Source organism: Callorhinchus milii, unplaced genomic scaffold, assembly GCF_018977255.1.
Source record: "Callorhinchus milii isolate IMCB2004 unplaced genomic scaffold, IMCB_Cmil_1.0 Scaffold3, whole genome shotgun sequence".
Lineage (NCBI taxonomy): Eukaryota > Metazoa > Chordata > Chondrichthyes > Chimaeriformes > Callorhinchidae > Callorhinchus > Callorhinchus milii.
The window spans coordinates 27,522,611-27,544,608 of record NW_024704744.1 but is presented as its reverse complement, the minus strand read 5'-3'; the positions used below and the strand labels follow the sequence as shown (position 1 = coordinate 27,544,608).

General features: G+C 42.7%; 1 protein-coding gene across 4 annotated transcripts in view; it reads left to right on the top strand.

Annotated features, from left to right (window-relative positions):
• The window catches only part of supt3h (SPT3 homolog, SAGA and STAGA complex component), a 314,077-nt gene that overhangs the window by 178,942 nt on the left and 113,137 nt on the right, over positions 1–21,998 (top strand). For all 4 annotated transcript variants that reach the window (XM_042333229.1, XM_042333227.1, XM_042333228.1 and 1 more), the window contains one exon: positions 10,436–10,520. In XM_042333229.1, the coding sequence (XP_042189163.1) occupies positions 10,436–10,520 (85 nt within the window). The remainder of the gene's footprint in view (positions 1–10,435; positions 10,521–21,998) is intronic.

Here is a 21,998-nt window from a genome sequence, read left to right as displayed (position 1 = left end):
TTATGATTAGCATAGGTGCTGTTAATGGTCTTTTTGTGATTAAGTCCAAATGGTGGTCTGTTAATACAAAATCGTACTGTGATGGATTATCAACAATAATAACCCATCAAAAGAACAGTTCAGTCCAGGCTCAATTCATCTTAACATGTCATATTTTTAAATGCGATTAAACGTGTTGTCAAGGCTCTAATGCATGGAGAATGGTCACTTGGGTGAAGTACCAGAGAATAATAATTATAAATAATAATCCCTGCATTCATAGGCGGAGTTTGACAAGGGCATGGAGGGTTTAAGTCCCCTGAAACCCACTGCATCTTGGACCCCCGCCGGGTTTTCTTTCACCCTCGGCACTGACACAAATCCTACAGTCGCCTGTCACTATTGGCATTTATTTTTATATGATTGGTCCCTTCGTATTTGTAACTCCCTTCTCCTTTTAAATGTGCCATGGGATCTTTAACATCCACCTGAACAGGCAGAAGGGGCCTTTGTTTAATTTCTCATCTGAAGGACACCACCTCTGAAATGAAGTGCTCCCTCCAGCACTGAGTTGCAGTGTCACCCGAGACTATATGACTTCGAAGTCCTGATGTTGGGCTTGAACCCACGACCTTCAGAGGCAAGAGTGCTTCCTTGTGTGCAAATATACTTCAGAAGAAGGAAAAATAATGCAAACACTTTTGGGGAGAGGTTAAATACAATTGAAAATTTGAGCAGAGATAAAATATTTTTCATTTAGGTTTCTGGATGTGTAAAAACGTTTTGTCACTAACTGAGGCCTCTATGAAACCTTATTATTGAGTGCTAACTGAATAAATAAGAGAGAGCCCTTCACCGCTGTTTGAGCCAGATGCTCCATTTGAGACAAAATACATTTGCTAGAAGTAGCAGTTTCCCTTCTTTCTGCACAATCCTCTTTTATCTTTAAGATTTAATAAAACTAGAGAGAAAAAAAGTTCTTATTCTTCAACCCCTGAAATGTGATTTCAACAACATAGTTTTTGTTTCAGGATGTGTTTTAACTTTTACAAAGTGCAGCTTTTGTTTTTATCAAGTAGCATTTTAAGAGGCTGTTGAACGGCTATTAATATACTAGCAGATACTGTATGTCGGTCCTTGTTCCTGAACTTACAGCTTCACTTACTGAAAGCCTCTCGCTTTTATTCAACAGACAACATGGCACCATTTTTGATGAATAAGGCTTTGCGAATGTCCAGAACGATATACAGTAAATCACTGTTAGTCTGCACCCACCCAGTTAAACCCAATAATACTTTTTTACTTCCTGTCCCACGTCCCCCCACCACCATTTCTAACTGATAGCCATGGCAACCCAGTCTGACCAACCAATACCAGTCCCAAATGTAAGTTAGAAAGCACCTTGGATAGTGTTACCTTTAGAGTTTTGTTTAGTTTTAGTTTAAATGCAGCAAACCATTCACAAAATTATAAAAAACAACAAATTTACACTTCTGCAGCACCTTTCACGTTGGGAGGATGTCCCAAGGGCTGAAAGAAAGGGTATGGATGAAGGAGGTCCTTCGGTCTTTTTAATCTCAGCTTTCCAGAATATTTACCATATTCCTCTAACATTGAGGAACAGCCAAGTTCCTATCCTGTACATTGCCTCAAGAGCCTGGATGTCACAGCGACCTGAACTGTATTCTAGGTGTGGCCTAATTATTGCACGATACAAAATGACTTCTGGGGATCTCAACCCAACTGATTTGGCAATGTTTCCCAGGATCCTATTTGTCTTGTTTATTGCTGTGTCTCACTGTTTGGGCATGGTGAAACGCTGAGTCAGCTAACCCTTTAGTTAGTGTCATGGTATCCCAGGAGTGCCTCCTACAGTAGTTAAACTTGCTTCATGCGGTTCTTTTTCTGTGCTGAACTGTTTTTGCCAGTTCGGAGGTGTATTCTCTTGCAGTTTTCTTCAGTGTATTAGAATATTTTACCAGACGATTACAGGAATTGTGAAATCATGCACATTTCCTTTTCTCGCCACCCAAACAAAATATTATGAAAGTCAGATTTTGTTGCCGCTCTGTGAATGAGGATTGAACTCCATGCTGACTTTGTTTAAACCTATAAAGCTTTCTCCACCCACTGCAGCCTTACATTTTAAACACTAGCTGCTTTGTGTTCACTTCCATATAAGTTGGCTTCGATTTATTCATTCCCACAATAGTATATCATTTGGAGTGTAGTGAAATATTATACTGCTGTTCACCTTTCATTCCTCCTCCCTCACCCGATTTATTCCTTTTACCCCTCCTTTCCTGAGGGCCAGAACTTGGGCTGAGTTCTACCTTTCTCGAGACACCTGCAGCCCTCTGGTGCTGGCCAATTAGGCATTCTTAACATGTCAGCCTAAGCTGTGAGGGTTGGCAGATCATTACAACATTGTTTGGGCAGGTGAGAGGAAGAAACGAGAAGTCTTCACAAACCAATTTATGTAAATCTTTGGAAGTTTGAAATTAGATTCTTTCTTGAAGTGATTATGTTTTAAACAATGATATTATCTATACTTTCTATGAATTGATTAATGATTTTTTTCCAAAGATGGAATACAACCCTCATCTTTAGTACATGCATCTTGTTTCATTTGTGGGAGAAGCTAGCGAAAAGTATTTTACAATATTAAGAGTATATTTTCTCAATAATATGTGTAATATGGCATCCATTTCCACAATATGTGGTATTGTTTTATCTACAAAAACACACAGCCAGTACACTTTACAGTATATCCGTGAAGTGTTTTGAGACGTTTTGATGATATGCTAAAATGATATATCAAATGCAAGGATTATTATTATTTATGTATTGATTCTGCACATAGATGTAGTAATGGTGACCGTTTGATTCCTTGGTGCAACACTACATCAACCATTTGGGTGGTCATTACCAGCACCCAATCTTGTAAATGTGCTTTAGAAATACATCAATGTTATTTGCTTGATTATGTCATATTAATGATTTGAATAAGATTCCAACATTCTCCGACAATCAGAACATAGCAGCCTTTTGCTAAGGCCACATTGGGCTCCACATCCTTGTGACTTTAGCAAAAGGCTGCTATGCTCTTATTGATATCGTACATTCCAGGACATTGACTAACTAGCACAAGAAAAACAAATTCAAGTAAACAACTATTTCTATTCATTTCTCACGGAAGCAGCCTGAATTTATTTTTAGTACATTACAGATAGAGCAGTGTAATCTCAAACCTGTGATTGTTCTCCTATTTCAAAGTTGTCTAGATGAGTTTGAAGATTGTGAGCACTTGAGTAGCATTGTACCCTGGGAATGTATCTGTGGAGATACTGTCCCTTTCTGTATTTCCTGAGCGCTGTTGTCAGAAGTCTGACAAGTGTCTGGAAGCAGGATTTGTATGCGCGATATAAGACAGTACATTGATGAGATTGGTTGACACGCGGCTTGATCTAGCCAGATTCCACTCAGTCTGCCAACTGAAACTGGTTTGAACCCTGAAAGTGTTTCAATTCAGACTGGTTGGAGCCCTGAAGAATATGCAATGGAGACTGGTATGTCTGCTCCATCCAAGACTGGAAGCATCTTTGCATCTCTGCCAAAATCAGAATGTAGCTTGAGAAACATACTTACATAGAATTGCATAGACTGATACAGCACAGAAATGGGACATTCGACCCAACTGCTGTGCACCATTGTTTATACTGTATATGAACCACATCCCCGCTGATCTCCACTCCTATACCCTTCTAACTTATGTATGCATCAAATTTTCTCTGAAATACATTGATGATTTTTCCTGTGAGTTATATAAATTTAACATTATTTCGCTACTTTTGTACATTTCGTTTAGACATAAAGTCATGGTCTCTATTTGTATTCTTTATGGCCTTGTTCAACCGTGCTGTTACATTGGAATTTTGGATCCCTCTGCTCCCGACCCTCTTAGGTTCCTACGATTCAGTCCGCTTCTTTATTCTTCCTACCAAAATGCTTCACATTACATCTCCCTATATTACATTTTTGCAATCCTCTTTATTATTTACCACAGCCCTAGTTTGGTATGATTGACAAATTTCGACACCATACCTCTAATATTGAATCCTTTATGTACATGGTGAAGAGTAGTGGTCTTAATATGGATCCCTGTGGAACACCACTTCTTGCCAGTCTGCTTTTCACTCCTAATCTTTGTTCCTATTTTCTAGCCATCTTTCAATCCATACTTCTACTTCTCCCATGACTCCACATGCCCTAATTTCCACATGCTGCACGTCTCTTATGTGACACATTATCAAAGGTCTTTTGGAAATCCAGGTACTCAATAACCACTGCATTTCTTCTGAACCAAATTCTCATCGAGGTCTTATAGATTCAAAGAAATTGCAGCTCAGAAGGAAGTGGCTCTGAATTCCACTTCCCTGCCCTTGCCTCTAAACCCATAACAGTTCACTTTTTCAAATATTGATTCCTTTTAAGAGCGATGGTGGATTCTGCTTCATACATTTTTTGTATTAGTGCATTAGTGTGTCCTAAAAATCTTCTGTGAAATAAAATCTCCAAATCCCTCTGCTTTTGTCGGTAATAATCTTATCAACTTGTTTTGCATAATTGCCAGTTTTGTTTTGAAATTGTTTTTAAAAAAACCTTCCATTTTTCTTTTTGAAGAAATAATGCTCAATTTAATACCATTATCCAAAACATGGCTTTATGGATTATCTATACAACAAAAAAGTAACAATTAGAATTGCAGAAAAAACAATTTTATTTGCAGGATTGTTGGCCAGTACACCGGGAGAAATTCTGTTCTCTATTTGAGTTGGGCCACGGAATCTTTAATGTCCACCTGAACTGGCAGATTGAAAGGGAATAATGGTGTTAAAATTTGTTAGTGACAATGTCCCGGAGCCTCAGTTTAATGGATCATCCAAAGGACGTACCTCTAATGAAGTGCAACACCAGCATTGCATTGGAGTGTCAGCCTGGATTATATGAGTTAAAAGGCCCAATGTGGGGATACGCACCCATTGCTTTCAGACTCAGAGGCAAGAGTACTACCAACTGAGCCAGGCTGATGCCTGACATCCATGTATGTTGTAAAACCTCTTCTTAAAAGTTCTTCCTGTGTCCTGAGAACACTTCTCAAGATTAAATACAAAACAATGAGATGCAATCTAGAACCTAGAAACAAAGGCCTGAGGAAAGATTGGCCACCCCAGGACATATCTCTCTTAAAAGGAGTAGATTGAGGCAACTTGAGGGATTGGGTCTAAAACTATTCAGAATTTATAAAATTTGGAGGCAGTTTACAAGGTGTGTGAGAATATGAGTTTCAAACGAGAACACCAGTGAATAGAAAGTGCTGGACAATTTTTTTTCATTTGTGAACATTCGGTTCATTCAGTGGGCTTGTGGGAAACTGCCAGTACAGGTGTTGGAAAAAGGAACTGGACAGCGTTTCACAAAGTAACTAGACAGGTTGAATCCTAAAAGGATTCAGGGTTATTGGATGATGTGATAGCACCATAGAAATTTACAGCACAGAAGAAGGCCATTCAGCCCATCGTTCTGTTCTGGCTCCTTTAAGAGCAATCATTTCAGTCCCATTTTGCCAACATAACCTTTTGGGAAGTGGCTAGTTGAGATCAGTCAACAACTCCTGTCTGAAATTGTTGCAATGTTAATATAATAGTGAACAATCCCCATTCCTGTAATTTGGTTTTTGACACAAAAAACCCTCAAACTTCAAACCCACAACATTTGTACAATGTTAAAGACAGTAAAGATCCCATGGCACTGTTTGGGAAGAGAAGGGAGTTTCTCCCAGGGTCCTGGCCAACAATCCCCCAGATAAACCTGGTTATTCACTTCATGACAGCTGATGGGATATTGCTGTGTATAAAATTGTTTCATATACAAAATACAGTTACTTTACAGTATCTCCTATGAAGCTTTTTGAGACATCATCCAGATATGAAAGGCACTATATCAAATTCAAATATTATTACTGTTATTATTTGAATGCTTTTTATGCTGCACTCGACACCTATCATAGAACCTGACAATCCGACCAAGCTATGTAGTCAGGTCACAGAAAAGTGAAGTTTATGGAATGTAAAGGGATATTGACAAACTAACCAGAAGAATTTTAGTGACACACTGGACCAGCAGGGGAAGAATGCATGTAAGACATATTGGCATAATAGTAAACCTGATCAGAAGCTATAATTATTGATCATTCACCAATAATAACTGCATATTAGAATCCACCTTGAGAGCATTTAACTATAATTCAAAATAGGTTATTTTGTTGCAAGGAATAATCCATAAAGCTATGTTTTGACCAATAATTTTAAATTGGGCAGTTAATCTTCAGAAAAAAAATATCACACGATCAGTTTGAATGCAGAAAGTCCTTAGGCCCTTTTGATTTCATCCTTCCAAAAGGCTCACCCTCTCATCTTCCTGTTACATATTGGAAATGATTTAGAGAAGTGTAACTTAGATGATTCCAGGGCATGATCTTTATATTAATGAATGCAATTAGTATTGAGTCAATACACTTCACATTGAATTGATGTTAAAGGAGTAGCATAAATCCAATGTTGGCGAAATTGATTTGAATCTGAACCCTGTTCCCAAACTGCTTCCAGGAGATATTTCAGAATTGATTCAATGCTAACAGCCTTGTGATGTTTTGTGGAGTGGGAATTAAAGTTTCCAAACCATGGAAAAAGAGCGTAGAAACCCATCTCAGCATTGTATTCAAAACAGCAAGCTAACCATATCTGTTTAACAGATATAATATTTGTTACCGGGTCATGTGATTAACACAAGCATTGCTATAGTTGGTATTCTAGCATTAACAGGTCGTAATAAACTGTGGGTAGAAATTACATCTAGGTCTAAGATTTACTTTATTATTGTAGCATTTTGGTGTGTTTAGAATTTGGCAACATTTTGCCTAACATTTTGAAGCTGGTTTTCTGTAAGTTTATTTTAAAATCTACAGAAAAAGGTTTTCAAAATTAAAGCTGAATTGAACAATTTGCCAAATTCTGCATACCCTAAAATGCTACGTAAATAGAATAAATCTAGACATAGGTGAATTTCTAGCCACTAATGCCTCTGTTGACTGTAATATGTAGGATTTATGTCAATCCTGGCTCAGCTGGTAACACTTTCCTCTCTGACTCAGAAGTTTGTGTTTCAGGCCTCATATCAGAATTTTGAATCTCCAGTCTAAGCTGACACACCAGTGTACGCTGGGGAAGCAAGGCATTTTTAAAAGTGCCATCCTTCAGATCAAATCTTAAACAAAATCCTGTCTGCAGATCCCATGGCACTATTTGGAAAAAAAAGATGCTTCCTGGCCAATAATCCTACAGATAAATTGGTAAATAGTCTTAGGAAATTCTTAAATTCAATTTGGATCCTGTTTTTCTGTAGTTTTTATAAAGGCTGAACTGAAGAAGTTTCTAAAGTTCTGCATTGCCTGGGCAAAGTTTTAGAAAATAAGCATAAAGTGAAGAGAATAGGGAATTTGGGGATTCAGGTGAGGAAAGCAGGATATTTGGTTGTGACATCTGCCCCTTTTTTTGCCTTTCCCCCCACCATCAAAACCCATTTAAGTAATAATAATACTCCTTGCATTTGATATAGTCACGTCTTCAAGATGTCTCAAAGCGCTTCACAGAATATACTGTAAAGTGAATTGACTATATATTTTGTGGGCGAAATGTTTCAAAGGATTTTCTTCACTTTAATTTTTCTGTGTAGATTTAACATTGGGGAAAATATTAAGAGTCCCATTTGTGATTAGAAATAGTACTCCAGATCACAAAATATAGGGAACTCTGGTAACTTTAAGACTGAGGTGCATCTACACTTGACTGTGCCAATGCCATATCCACACCCAAGTGAATGGTTGATGAATTGTGCCCGCAACTCATCAGCGGCAATGCAACCAACTTTGAATCACAGAAACCGAACCATTTCACTCTACAAAGTGCAGGTGCACTCGTCAGATGCCATCAGGAACTGCTTATGGAGTGGAGTCCTGTAGCTCAGTGGTTAGAGCACTCTCGTTGCAAGTGAGAGACCTGAGTTCAATTCCAGGCAGGGCGAAACCTTGGGCAAGTTTCCTTACTCCACACGCCTAATAATAATCCCTCCAAAACCAAAAAAAAACAATAAATTGGTCATTTTCAATCTACGACTGTTTATGGGACATTGCTGTGCGCAATTGGCTGCCGCGTTCGCCCACAAATATACAGTCAATTCACTTTACAGTGTGTTCTGTGAAGCGCTTTGGGACGACCTCCCGACGTGAAAAGCACTACATCAAATGCAAGGATTATTATTATTATTGGTGTGGTTAAATAGCAGAGCATGTAATTTTCCAAATTACATCTGCAAATAGTACTGAAAGCGCTGGAAACACATGAGACACTACAATGTTAAGGTAAATTAGTGAAAAATGGATATGAAAACATGGATAATAATAATAATCCTTACATTTGATATCCTCCATAGAGGGGGTGGGGTGTGGGGGATGGTGGAGTGGGGGGTGGGGGATGGTGAAGGTAAGCAGGGTCTCCTTGGGGATGCTCTCAATAGGCCGGTTCCTGAGCCAAGGGAGTCCACTGTACTCCATGGCACTGCTGATGACAGACCAGTCAGTTTGACTCATCGGCAGGACTTGGACGGGCAGGTCGATCACTGGGGGCAGGGATTCTCCCCACTCAGCTTCTGTTAATCCTGTAAGACAAAGCCCTAATGAATAGGGTGGCAACATACACAAATATTCTCAGGAGCTAGGTAAGCAGGGTGCATCCTTGGGGGACAGAGTGAGCATTCCCATCCAGACTTGAGGACATTTCTGTGCTTAAGTACCTTATATGTGTGGAACTCTGTTTGGTTTGGATGCTTTTAAGCATGTTAATGGAATTCCACACGTGTCAGACACCAGGATGACCAAAAGAAAACCTGTCGCAATTTCTTAAGAAGGTACATATCTTTTGATATAGACCAATTTCCATCGGATTAAAATATTAAAAATGAGCTATAATTGGGAAGAGCAACAAAGTCAATATCACTGTTTTATTCAATGCTTTCTGTAAATGAGCGATGAACTTTTTTTTGAATTCCATTTTAACTTTGCTGTTTTTCCACTGACATAAAAATACTCATTATTGATGGAAAGGAAGTGACTATGGCTGTGGTGGCTTAACATGTTGGGTTTCTTCCTCTTTCTTAGCAACTGCTATGCTGATACTGAGCTTTCTGTGGGAAATAATTTGTCAGATGGATTGTGGGAAAGTGGTAAAATAAAAAAAATTGAGTTGTCAATCCTTCACGCAGAGATAAGACGGCTATAGTGTAAGTGCGCCATCAGCCGTAGCTAGAGCTAGGTGCAGGTAGCATATAATCTCGTGCTTCATGATTTTCATACCTAGAAATGATTTGAATGATGTTGGGATAGTCAAGTAAATCTAATGCAGAAAATATGTTCCAAGGTGTTTGTTCCGTGATGGACATGCAAACAGCTTGATAGCTTATGCAAAGAATATTAAGATAGCTTGGGTGTTTACCATGAATATTGACTGGGTCAGTGCTTTGATGCATCCTGTTGGTACTTGTTTTAGTAAATGTGCAGAATCCTTTAGTAAAATGAGTGAACTATTCATGAAGCTAGCAATAAAGGTGGCTTCAGCAATTTAAAGCATTGATCTCCCAACTGGAGGGTTGTGAATTCAATTGTTATTCAAACTCACCTACCATCACTGGAGCTATCCATCTCATTCATAAAGGAGAATAGTGCCAGCATCCCCTCATGATGGAAGCAGTCATAGATTGTGAACCTTTCCTCGTGTGATAGAGGTACAAGATGTTGTGACAGAAAAAATACAGCCAATTCTAGGGGATCCTTCCAAAAGTTGTGATTTGAATATTTGCACAAATCAGACATGGCTTCATTGTTTCACGTTAGTGCCCTTCCCCAATTTCGCAATGTGTTTTGGTTGTATAATTCTCGGAAAATGTTATCCTTGGATGTTGTGTCCAATTGTGAATAATCCTGTGATATTTTACCCCAACATCATGTGCTATCAGCACTTTTCCTGTCAAATCCCAGGTTTACAACAACAACAAATTGTATTTATATAGCCACTTTCGTGTAGGGAACGTGCTAAGGTGATGGACAATCAAGGATTTTTTACGCCTAAGCTGGGGGATGGAATCAAGAGGAGTGAAGAGCACGGGGGATGGGAGTGAGGATGAACGAAGGCACGGTAGAACAGTAAAGTCTTGAGATGGACTTTGAAGGAGGCAAGGGAGCGGGTGAATGTACTGTAGTGAACTGTACATTCTTGTTCTTTTTCAGTAACGGATATTGTGACTGGCAGGACAGGGAGTTTTGAACTTGCTCTATGTCTTGCAGGTATGCTCTAGGAGATGCTCGTCGACCTCTCCATGAAACGGCTGCTCTGGTTGAAGATGTTGTGCATTCGCAGCTGATTAATATGGTAAGATTCCTGATCCGCGTGGTGCTGACCCTTGTACACAGGACCTTATGGTCTGAAAAAGTAAACCCTGTGTGTGTGCTCAGCACTTCCTTTGCAGCTGAAAACTTCTGCAAATTTGAAGCCAACTCACGTAAAAACTCCCACTGAAGCCTGACTCCCACTGAACCTTTGGAGTAGCAGAAGGATTCTTTTTTTAAAAAAAACAGACTCTAGTACACTTTCTGCCACAAATTAAAGGGGAAGGACTCTTTTCTTCAAGCAGTAGTTTGATTAAAAGGAAGTTAGGGCTGTCTGAGAAATCTAGCTGCTAAATTGCATCTAAATTGCACTGTGGAGTCCTGTAGCTCAGTGGTTAGAGAACTCGCCGCACAAGCGAGAGACCTGGGTTCGATTCCTGGCAGGACGAAACGTTGAGCAAGTTTTCTTACTCCACATGCCTCTGTTTACCAGCAGTAAGTAGGAACCCAGTTGTTTGGCGATTGGCGGATCGCTTTTCCGGGGAGAGTAATTCCTTCAAAATAATAATACTAAATTGGTCACTTCAATCCACGACTGTTTGTGGGACACTGCTGTGCACCACATTTCGCCCACAAGATATACATCAATTCATTTTACGATATATTCTGTGAAGCACTTTGAGACGTAAAATGCAAGTATTATTATTGTTAACGACTGTGATGTAAATCATTGTAAGCTTCTCCTTCATGACACTGTAACAAGTGGTAAAGGTCCATAATTGTTCAATAGCATTTTATTCAATATATTTTCTCATATTTGTGCACGAACAAAATTCATGGCAGCCTTTCATTGGACAGCTACTGTGCTCAAGCCAGCCTCCCTAATAGCTTGCAGATGTCATAGATGCAGCATACAGGTGCACAGTACAGAATACAAGCTTTCAACTTCGGAACTCCCTCCCTCAACCCCTTCGTCTCGCCCCCTCCTTCCTCAATTTCAGTTCGCGCCTGAAGACCTTACTTTTCGACCACACCTTTGATCTCCCCCTGGCTTGCCTTGGGCTCCACCATTGTTAAGCCGGGGAGCGGCGGCAGGACAGCGCGGGGAGGAGCCTGGGCCTACTGACCCAGGTACTTAAACTCGACGCCGGAGCGAGTTCAGCTAGGGAGGGGGGGGAGGGGGGGAGGTGTGGGGACGGAGCGGGGGAACTGCGACGTCATAGATTAGTTTTCAGGTACGTGCGCGCGCACAAAAAAAAAAAAAAAAAAACTCTGCGCCCCCCCCCCCCCCCAGGGCTCACATCAGAGCCCACTATGGTCCTGTTGGGTTCGCTGCCCCAATCTACGGGATAATGCCATCCACCTGACCGCTCGCTCCCGGTCCCCGCGTGCGCACTATGGCTGCCGCTTTGACCCGAGCCCCCTCACCCCCTCCCTCCCGCCCCCCTCCTCTCTCCCCCCAAACCCTCCCCCCTCTGCATCTCTCCCGCTCTCTCCTCCTCTCTCTCCGTCCCTCTCGTCTTCTATCCCCACTTGACCCTCCCACAACCTCCCTCTGCTCCAGCCTGGGAATCCTCCGCCGGGCTCACCGTGGCACTCGGCGTTGGCTGTCCAGCAGCAGCCACACCGACTGCCCCATTCCCCACCACACTCGCCACCCACCCCGGACACAGACCCGGGGAGTCAACCTCTCCTCCCTCATCCCCATTCCCCAAACCCCTGCCTCACAACCTGGACCCCCCTCCCACACACCCTTCTGTCAACCGCTCCCTCCACATCGGACTGCAAAATGTCCGCTCCCTCTGCAACAAGGCCCTGGTCATCAACGATCTCATCCTTGATGAGAACGTTGATATCATGGCCTTAACAGAAACCTGGCTCACCCCAGGCGACACCTTCCCCCTCACGGAGGCCACGCCACCCGGCTACACCTCCCACCACATCCCCCGCCCCAACCGCCGTGGCGGTGGTGTTGCCCTTATCTCAAGGACACCACTTGCCCTATCCCCCTACTCCACTGGCTCTTTCCCCTCCTTTGAGCACCTCACCCTCTCCCACCCCTCATTCCTCTCCCTTAAAATCCTCCTCCTCTACCGGCCCCCTAAAACCTCTCCCACCTTCATCTCTGACATTTCAACACTCCTCACATCTCTTTGCCTCTGCTCCGATCGCCTCATCATCCTGGGCGACTTTAACCTACACTTCACCCCCTCCTGCTCCATCTCCACAGACTTCTCTTCCCTGCTCTCCTCACTCAACCTCTCCTTACACATAAACTCCCCCACTCACAGTCACGGCCACCCACTCGATTTGGTGATCACCCGGGGCCTCAGTGTCTCGGATGTCACTATTACCGACAAGGCCATCTCTGACCACTACTTCATCTCCTTCACCACCTCCACCCCCCTCCCCACCTCCACCAGACCCACCACCATCTTCTACCGCCCTTGGAAGAAGTTACCCCCACAATCCCTAACCGATGCCTTGGAGTCCTCTGAACTCCTCTCCCTCTGGCCTTCAACCCTCACCGACCCCTCTTCTCCTCTCTCCCTCCTCCACAATACCCTCTCCTCCACACTCGATACTCTTGCCCCCATCACTTCCCGCACTGTCTCCTACTCCCGCTCCTCCCCCTGGTACACCACCCACCTCCGCTCACTGAAAAGCCAGGTGCGGGCTGCTGAACGCACCTGTGTCAAATCTGGCCTAACGGTCCACCGACAAATCTGGCTGGACCTCCTCAAAATTTACCGCTCCACTCTAGCCTCGGCCAAGTCGTCCTTCTACTCCAGGATAATCCTGGAGGCGAAGAACAACCCCAGGCTACTGTTTTCCACCACAACCCGACTCCTCCGTCCCCCCCGCCACCCCGCGCAGGTCATCTCCTCCAACCTTCACTGCGAGGAGATGCTGGATTTCCTTGAATCCAAGATCAAGGGAATCCGCTCCGCGGTCACTTCCCCTCCAACTTCCACCAACCCCCCACCCCCTCACTCCGACTCCTACCCATCCTCCCCTACACACCTTCGTACCCGTTTCCCCACCCTCTGTCACTGAACTCATCCTATCCCTAAAACCAACCACCTGCTCCCTTGACCCCATCCCCACTCCACTCCTTATCTCCCAGCTCCACTTTCTTGCCCCACATATCACTGACATCATCAACCTGTCCCTCTCCTCTGGCTCTGTCCCCATTCCATTAAAAACTGCCATCATCACGCCCACCCTGAAAAAACCCTCCCTTGATGCGTCGCAGCTATCAAGCTACCGGCCCATCTCCAACCTCCCCTTTCTCTCCAAGGTCTTGGAAAGAGTTGTCGCCTCCCAACTGCGCTCTTTCCTTTCCACCCATTCTCTTTTCGAACCCCTTCAGTCAGGTTTCCGTGCTGCCCATAGCACAGAAACTGCCCTGGTCAAGGTCACCAATGATATCCTGACCATCTGTGACCAGGGCTCCCTCTGTCTCCTCGTCCTCCTCGACCTATCGGCAGCATTCGATACGGTCGACCACGCTATCCTACTCCACCGCTTGTCCTCCCACCTCAACCTTCAAGGCACTGTCCTTGAATGGTTTAGGTCGTACCTTTCTCACCGTCTTCATTTTGTCTCGACGAATGGCTTCTCCTCCACCCCCCGCACTGTCTCATGTGGTGTCCCTCAGGGCTCTGTCCTCGGTCCCCTCCTCTTCACCCTCTATATGCTCCCCCTTGGTGACATCATCCGCAGACATGGAGTTAACTTCCACATGTATGCGGATGACACCCAACTCTACCTTTCCTCCTCTACTCTCAACTCCACGACCACCGATGTCCTGACAGCCTGCCTGTCCGACATCGAGTCCTGGACGAGAGACAACTTTCTTCAGCTCAACGTGCGAAAAACCGAGGCCCTCCTGATTGGCTCACGTCAGCGCCTCCGCACCTCAGGCGCTGACACCATCAGCATCCAAGGCTGCACTCTCCACCTCTCAAAGCCAGTCAGGAACCTCGGCGTTTTGTTCGACCCTGAGCTGTCCTTTCTCCCTCACATCCGCACCACAACTGGCACCGCCTTCCATCACCTCCGGAACATCGCCAGACTACGGCATTACCTCACCCCTCACGCTGCTGAAACCCTGGTTCACGCCTTTGTCACCTCAAGGCTGGACTATGGGAACTCTCTCCTCGCCGGCCTTCCCGCCACCTCCCTCCACAAGCTGCAGGTCATTCAGAACTCTGCAGCTCGTGTACTGTCCCGCACCAGGCTTCGGGACCACATCACTCCCACCCTCGCTCGCCTCCACTGGCTCCCCATCCCCCAGAGGATTGATTTCAAGATCCTCATCCTCACCTACAAGGCCATTCACGGCCTTGCTCCCTCCTACCTCTCCAACCTACTATCCCCCTACCTACCTGCCCGTACCCTCCGTTCCTCTGGCTCCGGTCTGCTCCACGTCCCCCGCCCCAACCGCCCTACCATCGGTGGTCGGGCCTTCAGCCTCTCAGCCCCGAGGCTCTGGAACTCCATCCCCCAGTGCCTTCGCCGCTTCCTCCCTTTCCTCCTTCAAGGCCGGTCTCAAAACCTTTCTCTTTGACCGAGCCTTCAGCTCTCCTCTCGACTCTCTTCCCCCTCCTCGCTCCCTCCCTTCCCTCCCCTCACCCTGACCATTTCCCCCCCTGCTCGGGTCCTGACCCAACTGTGCAGCGCCTTGGGACGTCCTCCTGACGTGAAAGGCGCTTTATAAATGGAATCTTGTTGTTGTTGTTGTTGTAAGCGCTCTGAGAGGCTGCCCGGCGTGGAGAGCGCTATAAAAGTGCCAATTGTTGTTGTTGTTGCACAAGCTAAATTTTTCAAAAATAGATTGCTAGCATGTAAAATATTTTGTAGAGCATAATATTAATGATTGCTGTAACCCATTAGAGAGTCTAGAAATAACTCTCCAGTGCAGCAGGTGCACTTTATTTGTGAGTGATCTGTTGGCGTCTGCATTGTTTCTCTATAAGGAATAATATTCTCCTTTTTAAAAAAATTATTTGACAACATTTTTGCACAGTGATCAAATTCCACGAAAACTGCAACTTACGTGGAGTCCTGTAGCTCAATGGTTAGAGCACATGCCTCACAAGCGAGAGACCTGGCTTCAATTCACGGCAGGGCGAAATGTTGGGCAAGTTTCCTTACTCCACACTCCTCTGTTTACCTAGCAGTAAGTGGGAACCCGGTTGTTAGTCGATTGGTGGATCGCTTTTCTGGGGGTAATAATTCCTTAAAAAAAATAATAAATTGGGCACTCAATCCATGACTGTTTGTGGGACACTACTGTGTGCAATTAGCTGACGTGTTTCGCCCACAAAATATACAGTCAATTCACTTTACAGTATATTCTGTCAAGTGCTTTTTGAGACATCGAGAAGACATGATCAAGCGCTACATCAAATGCAAAGATTATTATTATCAAGTGAATCAAAGGAATGCAAAATGCAAAATACTGCAGATGCTGGAAATCTGAAACTGGGAACCCTCAGCAGGGCAGACAGCATCTTATGGAGAAAGGAAAGTGAGTCAACGTTTTGGGTCCACGACCCTTCGTCAGAACTGGGGCATGTTGGGAGATAGAGGGGGGATGCAGGACAAGAAATACAAAGGAGAAATGGGTTAGAGGACAGGGGATGATGGGGACACAAGAAGGGAAATAGGTAGCAAAGAATGTGAGCAGGGAAAAGGGGAAGAACAAAAGTCACGTCAAAGAGAAAAGCAGAACTTCTTCAAGGTAGGCATTCCTAGAAGGCATCCCTAGAAGGTAGGTATTCAAGGTAGGCATTCCCATCATCCCCTGTCCTCTACCCCATTTTCTCCTTTGTCTTCCTTGCCCTGCCTCCCCCCTCGCTGTTAGTCCTTAAAAGCCTCTCCCTCCCAACATGCCCCAGTTCTGACGAAGGGTCGTGGACCCGAAACGTTGAATACAAATGCAAGCTTGCAGTATGCTATTTCTTGCTCTCGGTACATTTGCATTAAAAAANTTGATTAGATCTTAACTTAGAAATTTAGTCAAAGGTGGAAATGATCACTTCTTATTTAAGATCATACTGACGCTATTTACACTATCTTGGCTTTAGATAGCAGCCCTAGAGCAAAGCTTTAAGTTCCCACTCGTTCTCTTGAAATCGTAAGACAAAAATTAAATTTTTAGGACTGCAATATCTTTTCTTGGACATAAAATAAGAACTTGTTTCAAATTAACTACTCTTGTGCCAAATGCACATGAATAGAAATAAAATGGGAAAAAAACTTCATTTCTGAAAATTTCCTCCAATCCAGTAAGATCCAAAAAGGAACTAGTTTCTTTTGCGTTGAACACTTGTGGTCTTAAGGTGAGTTGACTATTATAGGTAATAGCCGTAGGTAGCTGGCAATGACGCAGGACTGCTTCAAGTGTATGCACATGTGTTATTGCCAAGAGGAGGACAAGGCATACAAACAAGCCCATATCATGACCTTTTGACTTTGTGGCCTAAGACAGTTGTTTGTTATTGAAGAACTGAATGTGCCTATAAAAGCAAGTTATTATAACCCTGACCTGTGCAAACTGCAATATGACCCAAACACTGTCTTAAGAGAGGATATGTTTACTAATTAATTGATGTACTTCCCTTATAGATTCTGTGGTTTTAAAATATTGAGCAAAAAATAGGTGCACCTTTATGAAGGTTCGTAAATGGGCCTATTTTATTGAAATAGCTGGCTTGAATACACTGGAATCCATTTAACCTTTCTGGCACAGTGCAGTTTCCATTGCAATCCTGGAAGTAAATCACTATTCCTCTCCAATTTTACATTCATAAAAATGTAAATTAAAATCATCTACAAATTAATCTTTACTAGGTTTCCTGTATCCATGCCATTTTGGGGGAGCTAAAACTGAATTTAGCTACAATGTTTTAGCCGTGTGATTTATTTTAGAGGAAAGTTGAGGAATGAGTTGTTGGATTCCTGAGACATCATGAAAAGACTGTCATGTCTCTTCACTGAGCTCTGGGACAGGGGAATTCCACTGTGTGTTGGATCGTGACCTTTCCCACAAATACTAGACAATATTAGACACTACATTCTAAGGAACGACCCGTTGTGATGGATGCAATTTAAATGCAATGTTGTTGTAAAGTTTATTTATGTCATTGTTGGTGGTAGAAAAACAAAAGCATCATATTTGCATTTATGAAAATGCAGTTATATTTATATGAAAGTAATAATAATAATTCTTTGATATAACACCATTCACATTGGGAGAACATCTCAAAGAGTTTCACAGGATATACTGTAAAGTGTAGCAACTGTGTATTTTCTAGGCGAATGCAGCAGCCAGTTTGCACACAGCAATATCTCACCTGGGATCTACATGATGTTCCTTTACTGCATGCATACAGACCAGATAGTCTATACATCAGTTTGAGTTCTTGTTCTTGTAGAGTGAGTGCTACAGTATAGAAACAGGCCATTCAGTCCAACTAGTCTATCAGATCCCTACTCTGCATGTTGGAGGAAGGGGGATATGCTTGTCTATTTGTCATCTGTTTGTAAAGTTAAAAAAGTCTCCTTAAAAAATACATTTAAATAGTTTTGTGCCAACTTTTCATTAACTTACCTAAGTTGCAGGACGTCTTGTGTATTTTTAAGCATCCTCCCATGAAATACACAATCAATCTACTTTACAGATTATCCTGTAAAGCGCTTTGAGACAGGCGTCTCGACGACAGGATAAGGCAGTGTATCAGGTGCAAGGATTATTATTATGATTGTTATTATCAAGAGGCAGCGAATGGCAAAGAACTTTAGGTTCTCTCTTCAGAGGCTAAATGTCTTTACGTAGGGCCAAACCTGAGATAATAATTTACATGAAGGGTCCGGCAATGTTGTAAATGGTTTTGAATAATCTTAAAGATTATCAGTAATCGATTCTGCACCTGGATTAAGTAAAAAGCTTCAAAAAAACAAGAATATTGAGGATTCGAGTCTGAATTTGTAACCATGACTGACGGAGGGCTAGTGGTTCTGTTTGATTTGGAATCTTGTAGCCTGCACCACCGTCAGTGCTCAATGTGAAGACAATAAAGTAGAGAACTTTGGAAACATCTCTAGTTTACAAAATATCAGACAAAAACAGTGTAAATAGTGCTAACATCAGTAAAACACAGTGTAAATAGACCAAAAACTAGAAAGAGACAAAGTGTTACCTGGTGTTATCTACAGGGGATTCCTCACAGTTATAGATATCATTGTGAAAATCTGGTCACATAGAAGTCATGATAAGAGTTTATCAATGAGAGCCAAATGAGACGTTAAACTGAGGTCCCATCTGCCTGTTCACGGCGTTTTTCAAAAATCTCACTCCATGGTTATTTGTGGGACACTGCTGTGTACAAATTGTCGACCGTATTTCATCAATCCATAATATATTTTGTGAAGTGCTTTGAGACGTCTCAATGACGTGATGAGGGGCAATATCAAATGCAAGAATTTTTTCTTATAACTGTAGCAAATGTCACTACTTTCTCTACAATCCAAATTGATGACACATACCATTATAGCTCAATGCTTAGGGTGCTGAGAAAGTTCTGGCAGTGATGTTTGACTTGAGATAGCGAAACTGGTTTCTCCGGGTTAATCTCAAAGATTATTTTCAGTGATTCACTGTATCAAATTGCATCTAGAAACAATTAACACTGCAGTGTCAGGATCGCTGATCAGAGTGTGAAGTGCCACATAACTACTGGATCAATAGCAATTTGTACTCTATCCAGAGAGAGAGAGAGTTTAGTCTGGTTCTTGGAGTGTGTATGATAGTCAGTTCTGCTTTACATATACTTGTCTATGGGGTTTTATTACAGAGAAGTCACCATGACTTCCCACTTCAAGAAAGCAAGCTGGAAAATTTGACTACCCTGCTCAGATTTACTGTGAGTTTGAAGGAAACATAAAGTTGAGCATGAATAAGGTTGATTAAAAGTAAAAGTAAAATTTATAACTGAGTGTGCAGTGTCTCTCGTAATTTGTGTCCAAATTGCAGGAGCCTTGAAAAAATGAGTAATTCTTGTTCCAATCCCCAATATACATAAAACAGTGTGAAGCTTAGCAGAGGGTAGGAATACATTGAGGGAAATTTGTGTGCCTGATATCGTAATGTATCTGTATCTGCTTGCTTAAAATAAGTGATTTGGGGCTCTACATGCAAACAACAGCAATTTGCATTTATGTAGTGCGCCGCACACTGGGTAATAATAATAATTCTTGCATTTAATATAGCGCCTTATCACATCTTTGAGACGTGTCAAAGCGCTTCACAGAATAGACTGTAAAGTGAATTGACTGTATATTTTGTGTGCGAAATATACACACAAAATGTGTATTTTGTGGCAGCGTGACAAACGTGGCAGCCGATTGCATACAGCAGTGTTCCACAAAGACATGCTACAAACAGTTACATCTCAGAGGTGCTGATGCTAAGCCCGGGGGAAAAAAAGGTAACTGTAAGCATGGTCAAAGAGGAGCATCTTCCAGGGCGATCCAAAGATGGGCAAAGAGAGTGCAAGGTGCAGTGATTGAGGTAGAGGTTTGGTGCACAGTGGCTGAAGACACACCCACCAATAGTGGATATAGTCATTAGTAACATAGAACCATAGAAATGTACAGCATAGAAGGACATTCGGCCCATTGTGACTGTGCTGGCTCCCATCAAGAGCAATCCTTTCAATCCCACTTACTTGTCCTTTCCTCCTAGCCCTGCAGCTGCTCTTTCTAAGGTATCTGTCTCGTTCCCTCTTGAAAGCCAAAATTGAATGGGGGATGTTAATATGACTGGCCTCTTTCTAAAATTTTACATTTTAATTTACATTAATCCCAATAATAATTCAATACATATCTCAAAATATATGATAATTCATTTCACTTCTCTATTAAGAAGGCATTTGTGAAGGAATTTGCAGGACCCGCATTTAACAACCAACTCTTTGTTTGCTAATGCTGCTTTTCAAAATAATCAAAAACCTGCAATAACTTTTTGGCTTTTTCTAAAACAAGTTTATCTAAACTGATTAATTATGCAGAATATACTTTCAACAGAGCATCATAATTAATTACAGTTAATCCAAACAATCCTTTTTTTAAAACATTTTGGATATCTGAAGTAACTCATTGTTGATGAATCCAGATCAGGTTACCGTTAGCTGTACTCTTACAAGAACTTAGCTCCAAGGCTCTCTGAATTTGAACTAAGGATTTGCAAAATATGAAGAAAATAACCTGCTCATAATGTAGCATTCTTTTCTTCTATTTTTTTTTCAGCAAATATAGTTGCCCGCAGGTTCTGGTGCTGTTATGATTTGGCCTTATGAGACACACTAGTTTCCTTTTCTTGTGGACTCTATTCAACAATCTCTTGAAATGTCATTTCTTGTATGATTCCTAAAAGTGATGTGAATTGCAAGTACCTGACAGGGAATTTTAACTCAGTTCAAACTTGCTTGAAGCTGGCGGCTGAGCAGAGTTCCCAAGGGTCAGCCACAACACGTGGGATTTGCAATCCTGTTTGAAATCTTTTTTTTTGCTCCTGCAATTTAGACACGCTCAGTTTTTAAATGTGATCCTTACAGCTGTTCAGCCACATTCAATAACATTCTACCTTCTTATTCTATGCCTCACTTTTGCAAAGATGATAAAAGAACCAGACAGCTTATGAACAGGACTTGGAGGGCATTTGGGTCACTGGGGTCAGGTATTCTTGCACTTTGGAGCCAGTTCAGCTCCAAGGAGACAATGCTAACCTCCCCCCCTAGGAGGAAGTCACTAGTTGGTCATTCGACATCCAACAAGTGTGGGTTTGAACCCCCACTAGGTGGATGGCAGATACCAGGTACTCCCTGCAAGGCTCCCAGTGGACAACACAGCTCAAGATGAAATACATGAGAGCATTAGCACCATTTTCCTGTCTGGAGTTTGGGCACATCAGCGATGGCTCCACCAGTTGGAAGTACAGATTTCAAGCAGTAACTGCTTGCCTCCGCAGGCCAATTAAGGTGGATTCTAGGCGCTGGACATACGAATGTGTGTTCACAAGCTCTATTTATTCCAAGTAGCGCCTTACAGCAGCTGTTGCCCCAAGCCTCAGAGTTTCCTCATCAGCTATCTGTCAGGCATTTGTCTTCAACGTGATGGCAGAAACTGTTCAGGACAGCTTGTGACATGCCAGCCATCTTGATGTTCTGGAGGTCAAAACCATCTGCTTAATCCAGGTCCTCATGTGAGGGGCCTTGGAGAAATAGATGTTCCTGCTGTGAAGCTGACTCCGCCTCCAGGGATCTTGGCGATAGGTCATTTTCCCCCAAAAAATAATAATATTAATTTGGTCACTCAATCCACAACTGTGTGTGGGGCACTGCTGTGAGTAATTGGTTGCCATGTTTCGCCCACAAAATATACAGTATATTCTGTGAAATGCTTTGAGACGTCTGGAAGACGTGATAAGGCGCTATATCAAATGTAAGGATTA